Consider the following 8,536-nt stretch of genomic DNA (forward strand, 5'->3'; position numbering starts at 1 on the left):
ATGTGTCTCTGGCTTCTGTATGTCCAGTTTCGAAAAAATGTCTATTTAAGGCCTTTGCCCATTTTTTGATTGGATTTTTTATCTTGTTTTTTTTTTTAATTATTTTTTTTATATTTTATTGATTTTTTACAGAGAGGAAGGGAGAGGGATAGAGAGTTAGAAACATCGATGAGAGAGAAACATCGATCAGCTGCCTCCTGCACACCCCCTACTGGGTATGTGCTCGCAACCAAGGTACGTGCCCTTGACCGGAATCGAACCTGGGACCCTTCAGTCCGCAGGCAGACACTCTATCCACTGAGCCAAACCGGTTTCAGCAGGATTTTTTATCTTGTTTTTGTTAAGATGTATGAGTTCCCTGTCAATTTTGTAGAGAACACTCTTATCAGACATAACATTGGCAAATATGTTCTCCCATGCAGTAGGCTTTCTTGTTGTTTTGTTGATGGTTTCTTTTGCTGTGCAGAAGCTTTTTATTTTGATGTAGTGCCATTTGTTTATTTTTTACTTAGTTTCCACTGCCCTAGGTGCTGTATCAGTAAAGACATTTCTAGGATATATGTCTGATATATTGCTGCCTGTGGATTCTTCTGTGATTTTTATGGTATCCCGTCTTACGTTGAAGTCCTTTATCCATTTTGAGTTTATTTTTGTGTATGGTATAAGTTGGTGGTCTCGTTTCACTTTTTTGCATGTACCTGTCCAATTTTCCCAACATCATTTATTGAAGAGACTGTCTTGACTCCATTGTATACTGTTGCCTCCTTTGTCAAAAATTGAGCATAATGGCTTCGTTCGCTTTCTGGGTTCTCGAGTCTGTTGCATTGTTGTATATGTGTGTTGTTGTGCCAGTACCAGGCATTTTTGTAATATATCTTGGTATCTGGTATCATGATTCCTCCAACTTTGTTCTTCTTTATCATGATTGGTGCTGCTATTCGTCTGTTTTTTTTTTTTATTCCATATGAATTTTTTTTTATTCCATATGAATTTTTGGAGAGTTTATTATAGGTCTCTGAAATATGCCATTGGTATCTTAATGGGAATTGCATTGAATCTATAGATTGCTTTGGGTAGTATGGACATTTTAATGGTAATTATTCCACCAATTCAAGGATACGGGAAATTTTTCTATTTTTTTATGTCTTCTTCTATCTCTTTTTTCAACTTCTGTACTTTTTGGAGTAAGTTAACTTAAAATTTCGAAGGTAGTTAAGTTATTCCTAGATATCTTAATGTTTTTGTTGCAATAGTCGATAGGATTGTTTGTTTGTTTGTTACTCTTTCCGTGAGTCCATTATTGGTGTGTAAAAAAGCCATATATTTCTGGGTGTTAATTTTGTATCCTGCTACATTGCTGAATATATTTATTATATTTAGTAGTTTTTTGATGAAGTCTTTAGAGTTTTCTATGTACAATATCATGTCATCTGTGAATAATGACAATTTTATGTCTTCTTTTCCAGTTTGGATGCCTTTCATTTCTTTTTCTTGTCTGATCGCTATGACTAACATTTCCTGTATTATATCAAAAAGGAGTGGTGAAGGTGGGCTTCCCTGTGTTGTTCCTGTTAGGAAAATCGTTTTAGTTTTTGCCCATTGAGTCTGATGTTGGCTGTAGCTTTGCAATGTAAGGCTTTTATTATGTTGAGGTATGATCCCTGTACTTTGCTGAGAGTTTTAATCAAGAAAGGGTGTTGGATTTTGTCATAGGATTTTTCTGCATCGATTGATATGACTATGTGATTTTTGTCTTTCAGTTTATTTATATGATGTATCCTATTTATTGATTTGCAGATATTGTACCATCCTTTTGTCCCCGGAATAAATCCCACTTGGTCATGGTGTATGATCTTTCTAATGTAATGCTGGATCCCATTTGCCAGAATTATGTTGAGCGTGTTACGATGTGCAGGGGTCACTGAGACTACAGTGGGAGAGCTGCTGTTCAGGAGATACCCCTATGGAGTAGGACTTGCTTCAGTGGGGCATTGTTGCTCAGTGAGTCTGCCTCTTGAGTGTGTCGCTTATGGATGTGAAGAGTTATAAGCTGGTATTGTATGACACTGACCACTGGGTACACTGGCTCTTGGGTCTCCAGGGAGGTGTAAAGTAAACCACTGCCTGGGCCACCCAGCAGGATCTACAGACGGATCTGAAGATTCTCCTCTTTGTATTGGGTTTGGATTGCCCTGATGAGGTTTAGTTGTGAATCAAGGAAGGCTACTGCTAGTGCCAAGTCTTGGGCCTTTTATTGACAGGTTTGGGTCTCCCTGACCCAACTGCAACTTGTTTGACGGATTTTAGCCTGAGCACGGACAGGCCATTCATATACAAAAGCTGCTGCACACAGCTTGGGTGGAGTTGTAAATTGGGTGGGGTGAGGTGTCAGGGAATCACCAGGGCGGAGCAAACAGAAATGGTTGTCAGTCTGACCTGTGACCTGGGATATCGCAGCATAGGTATAATGACCTCTGCGAACATCTCCATCTGGGAGAAAGCTGCCCCCCGAGTTCTGCCCCGATGCCAGTCAGTCCAGTGTCTCCTCATAAGTGTCTTAATCCACCCCTCCCCCCAAGGCTGGCCTGGCCCTGGAGGTCAGAGGGATCTGGACCTTGTAAGTTCAGTTTGTGCTACTGACAATGTAAGAGGAGCAGCTGGGTCCCCTGTAACCTCTCTTTTACTCGGCCCCAGTCTGCACTGGTTTTTACAGCTTGTAATTCTTACTGCCAGTAGGGGCTTCTTTTCCCAGCTCTGGGACCCTGGGCTATGCATCTTATGTGGTATGGGACCCCTTGCTCCACCGGATGATCTTCAGCTGAAGGAGCTAAAGACTCTTACCTTGACGAAGTACCCGTGCTTTTATTCAACACAGTTTGTCCTAAGGCTCGGTGGAGATAATACACTTCAAAGGGTAGGGTATCAAAGGATATTGTCAGATTGGGGAATAGCCTACAGATGTTCAGGTGTTTGGCCATCAGGAGGCAATAAAATGCCCTCAGCTGTCTGGCAGTTAGCAATCCTATTCAGGTTTGGGGGAAGTGCCGTTTAGCCGTTTCAACAGGTAAAGTACGTATGTGGCTCACCCTTGTTGAGCCGCCCAAGCTACACCAACCTTTTGGTAAAAGTCTTGTAATTATTACATGCTGGAATTGGTTCCCGGTAGAAGTCCATGTTTTTGGAAACAGGTCTACTGCCACCATTTTTCTAGCAAGCTCAGATGCTTGTTACTAGTGCTTAGCAATGAAGTATTTTTAATGAAGTTATATAGCATTTGCTTTTGAGATAAAAATCATTGCATTATTTGCCTGCAGTATAGTATTTACAGGTCAGGGTACATTCCCACGTTTCAGGTTCAAACCCAGTGTGCGGTGTGCAAGAGGCAGCTAGTCAGTGATTCTCTCTCTTCATTGGTGCTTCTATCTCTCCCTTTCTTTCTGAAGTTAATAAATATGTATTTTAGAAATCAAGAAACTATTCCTTCAAAATAAAAATAAGCTGATTGTAACTTGTGGCCTTTTTCCACAAGTGTGTAGGGTATTCGCATGCTCCACATCCTAGAGCAACGATCGCCAACTGGTGGTCCACGGACCACTGCTTGTCCATGAGATTCAAAAGGTTGGCGATAGCTATCCTAGATAATATTTTGTTTGCTCAATCATTCTTTTTTTTTAAAAAAATAAATCTTTATTGTTCAGATTATTACAGGTGTTCCTCTTTTTTTCCCCTTAGCTCCCCTCCACCTGATTCCCCACCCCACCCCATGCCCTTACCCCTCGCCACTGTCTTCATCCATAGGTATAAGCTTTTTGTCCAGTCTCTTCCCGCACCCCTCACACCCCCTCCCCCCTGAGAATTGTCAATCCACTCCCTTTCTATGTCCCTCAATCATTCTTTATTTAAAAATTAGTGGCCCAGGGCAGCCATCTCCTACTCGGCACCATGGCTGCCCTCAGACCCCTCGTGAAACCCAAGATTGTTAATAAGAGGACCAAGAAGTTCATTCGGCACCAGTCAGACCCATATGTCAAAATTAAGCGGAACTGGCGGAAACCCAGAGGCATTGACAATAGGATGCATAGCAGATTCAAGGGCCAGATCTTGATGCCCAGCATTGGTTATGGGAGCAACAAGAACACAAAGCACATGCTGCCCAGTGGCTTTCGGAAGTTTCTGGTCCATAACGTCAAGGAGCTTGAAGTGCTGCTGATGTGCAATAAATCTCACTGTGCTGAGATTGCTCACAACGTCTCCTCAAAGAACCGCAAAGCCATTGTGGAAAGAGCAGCCCAGCTGGCCATCAGAGTCACCAATCCCAATGCCAGGCTGCGCAGCGAAGAAAATGAATAGACAGATAGTGTGCACATTGTATTTGTGTTAGTAAAATCATACAATTCTGCCAAACACACACACACACACACACACACACACACACACACACACACACAAACATAGTGGCCCAGTGCATGAATTTGTGCCTGTTGAAAGAAAATTAATTAGAAGAAATATTTTCATATCGCTGTTCCCTCTTTCTCTATAATAGAAGTGTCAGAGATGAAAGAAAAATAGTAAACTGTACATGAAAATAATATATAAATTGATTAATAAATAAACAATAACATAATATAGTAAAAAGGATATATAAAGAACAAAAACATGCTATAAAAAGAAAAACATGATATAAAGACAATATTGATAAAAAACAATGACTGATAAATTGATTAAATTTATTCTAACTTATTAAACTTATTCAAATTCTAAATTGATTAAACTTATTTGTCCCCATCTGACACTGAAGCCAGTGTCAGATGGGGACAAATCAATTCCTGGAATCAGAAAAAGCTCTCCTCTGCAGATCCTGTTAATACTTCAGCTTTGAGTATGTTAGGTCACAATCTTTCAATAATAAATCTAGTATCCTTACAAAGACCCCGTTTACTATTGAGATTCTCAGTAGCAGGATGATTGCACCTACTTCCAATTCTAATTTATGACACAGCATTGCCGAAGATTCTCAGTAGCAGGATGATTGCACCTACTTCCAATTCTAATTTATGACACAGCATTGCCGAAGGAGTAATACTTTTTTAAGGAATTTGATGGGAAAGCTTCCCTTTCAGCATCATCCATTGAATCTAATATTTTTCTCGATTACACTGTCGTCTCTGAGTCCTAATGCAATATTCATTCTCCAGTCTTTTTCACCATGTGGGAAAAGAATAGGATACGTCATTGCATCTAATGTCGGAAACAGGATACTGATTTGTTTCATTTTACTGGCACATGGATAATTGGGATCTGGTTTATAATGAATGAGCAAGTCCTTTTCAAGAGGAGGTCCTCCATCTTCGTTTCTGAATATGACGGCAACTATGGTTACATGGGAATAATTATATCTACCCGGATCCCTATTATTATCATCGAATTTAATCGCCATTCTTACTTCCATGCACCGCCGCTGCTTTCTTTCAGCTTTAGAATGTCAACAAAAACAACCAAATTCACGATGGAAAATGACAGATTGAAACACACGCGTACGATTGGCACCAGTGAGAGCTTTATATATATCGTGCATGCCCGACTCAGCTTAGCCTTTTATACATATAGAATAAATTTGCTTAATTAGACCTGGTTTCTGATGTGGCTAAACGTTCTCCAGCCCAGTGAAGCACCCCAACCTCTCTTTCAGGTAATTGTCAGCAACACAGCAGTAAACATCAATACAAAGCACATTCTTATTGTAGATCACAAAGGGAGAACAAAGGGTAAAATATTTAACTACAGCAGTGTTTGACTATATTCTGTGCAGTGGAAAAACCTGAAGTCATTTTCAAGATCCACCAATTCTTACTTCTTTTCAGTCGGGTCAACTTTCTAAGCTTTCTAAATTTCTGTTTTCTGGCTAATGAAAAGAAAATAGGATTCCACTGAGTGTGCTATCTACCTACTCCAGGACTTCTGTGAGGATCAAATGAGATGAGGCTCAGGAAAACGAATCACAGACATTGGGTTACAGTGTAAAGTGTTTCCACCTGAGGCTAGTCGTTGCCAGGGAGAGGAAGCCCGGTGTCACTACTGGACGTCATTACCCAGATTGTTGGACACTTAGCATATTGACATCTTATATAGATATATAAATGGATATTCCATAATTTTGTCATTCTACCTCAATGTTGTTTGTATTTTATTGAGGAATTTATGGGGAGCTATTTCTCAGAAGTGCATTTGTTGAATCTGTATCTTTGTTAAAACATCTTATATGTTTTGCCTAATGTACTATGAGTTTTGGCAATGTTATACACACACACACACACACACACACACACACACACACACACACACGCTAGAGACCCGGTGCATGATATTCATGCCCGAGCGGTGGGGGTTTGTCCCTAAGCCCAGCCTGCACCCTCTCTAATCTGGGACCCCTTAGGCCTGGTCCCCACTGGGATCAGGTTGGACATCCCTCTCATAATCCAGGACTGCTGGCTCCAAACTGCTCACCTGCTTCTGCCTGATTACCCCTAACTGCTTCTGCCTGCCAGCCTGATCACCCCCTTAGCACTCCCCTGCCAGCCTGATCGACGCCTAACTGCTGCCTGGCCGGCCTGATTGCCCCTAACTGCCCTCCCCTGCTTGTCTGGTTGCCCCCAACTGCCCTCCCCTGCAGGCCTGGTCCTCCCCCAACTGCCCTCCCCTGAGGGCCTGGGTCCCCGCCCCAACTGTCCTCCCCTGTAGGTCTGTTCCCCTCCATAACTACTCTTCCCTGCTGGCCTGGTCTCCCCCAACTACCCTCCTCTGCTGGCCTGGTCCTGCCCAACAGCCTTACCCTGCTGTCCTGGTCCCATCCCAACAGTCCTCCCCTGCAGGCCCAGTCCCCCCCCCCCCACAACTGCCCTCCTCTGCTGGCCTGGTCACCCCTAACTGCCCTCCCTGTTAGCCTGATCACCCACAACTGCCCTCCCCTGCAGGCCTGGTCCCCCTCCAACTGCCCTCCCCTGCAGGCCTGGGTACCCACAACTACCCTCCCCTGCTGTCCTGGTCCCCCCCAACTGTCCTCCCCTGCAGGATTGGACCCCCCCACAACTGCCCTCCCCTGTAGGCCTAGTCCCCCATACTACCCACTTGTGCAGGCCTGGTCCCCCGCAACTGTCCTTCCCTGCAGGCTTGGACCCCACAAACTGCCCTCCCCTGCAGGCCTGGGTCCCCCCCCAACTGTCCTTCCTTGCTTGCCTGGTCTGCCCCAACTGCCCTCCCCTGCAGGCCTGGTCACCCCCAACTGCCCTCCTCCCCTGGCCAGGTCATTCCTAACTGCCCACAACTGCTCTCCCTTGCAGGCCATCTTGTGGTGGCCATCTTGTGTCCACATGGGGGCAGCCATCTTTGACCACATGGAGGAAGCCATCTTATGTCTTGGAATGATGATCAATTTGCATATTACTCTTTCATTAGGTAGGATATATATATATATACCAGAGGCCTGGTGCACAAATACGTGCATGGGTTGGGTCTGGCTGTCTGCCCCGGATCAGGGTGGACGGGGCTGATAGGGGGAGGGGCCACGGGCAATTGGTCGGCCAGCTCTGCCCCCAATTGGGTGGGGGGGCCTTCCAGATGGGTCACACACAGGGGTGGGTCCGGTCAGGGTGAGTTATTAGCATTAAAGATCTTTGCAGGTTATATACACGTTTGCTGTTGGCTCTCTGATGAGTTGAAGCTTCAAAGGCACTTTACTGTCAGGGACACTTACAGCTTCTAAGTCTCTCCCGAGACAGGTGCTACAGTTTAGTTCCATACTGACAAACCCTCGAAAGAGAGGCTGTGGTTTGATGTGGCTGCTCTCTTTGGTAGTAAGCAGTGGAGAGAGAACACAGGAAGATGGTGGTTGTGCTGTGCACCTCTCCTGGACACCTGCTTGATGGTCCAGACCCTGAGCAGTTTTCCTCCTGATCACTGTTCATTCAGTTCCTGGTCTATGACGACTGGAGAGTGTTTACTTACTTAGAGTCACTGAAGGTCACACTTCAGTGATCAGGGTGGGGGTTGCTTATGGGGGTGAGGGCGGCTGGGGGGAGGGGCTGAGGGCAGTTGGCTGCTGCAGTGTGCTTCATGGCCACCGGTCGTTCTGGTCATTCTGCTGTTTGTTTGCTTGGCTTTTATACATATAGATTTTTGCTTATTATTTCAAGAAAAACAATCTTACATATGTTACATGCAATAAACATTAATATCTCAAGAAAACTGAGCACTGGTCCTTTGTTGATTTATAGAGGCAATTTTCTTTAACAAAAACACAGTGGATGCTTGCTTCAGCAGCACATATACTAAAATTGGAACGATACAGAGAAGATTAGCATGGCCCCTGTGCAAGGATATCAAACAAATTCGTGAAGCATTCCATATTTTTTATATGAAAATACTTTTTAAAAGATATTGGAAAAACAAAGATGGATATTGCAATTTTACTCACTTTGTACCTTTTTTGCTTTAGGAAATAAAGGTATTTTTGTATTGAAATAATGTTTTGATATTTTTT

At 43.6% G+C, this 8,536-nt stretch overlaps 1 protein-coding gene across 1 annotated transcript; it reads left to right on the plus strand.

Annotated features, from left to right (window-relative positions):
* Positions 1 to 3,924: 3,924 nt before the first annotated feature.
* LOC308235695 (large ribosomal subunit protein eL32-like) lies at positions 3,925 to 4,350 on the plus strand (the record flags this gene model as incomplete). Its single annotated transcript, XM_080644732.1, has 1 exon — positions 3,925 to 4,350. The coding sequence occupies exon 1, from the start codon at positions 3,943 to 3,945 to the stop codon at positions 4,348 to 4,350; it is 408 nt and encodes a 135-aa protein (XP_080500858.1). The 5' UTR covers positions 3,925 to 3,942.
* Positions 4,351 to 8,536: the final 4,186 nt, after the last annotated feature.

The sequence above is a fragment of the Plecotus auritus genome (assembly GCF_963455305.1).
Source record: "Plecotus auritus genome assembly, chromosome: 10".
NCBI classification, from domain to species: Eukaryota; Metazoa; Chordata; class Mammalia; order Chiroptera; family Vespertilionidae; genus Plecotus; species Plecotus auritus.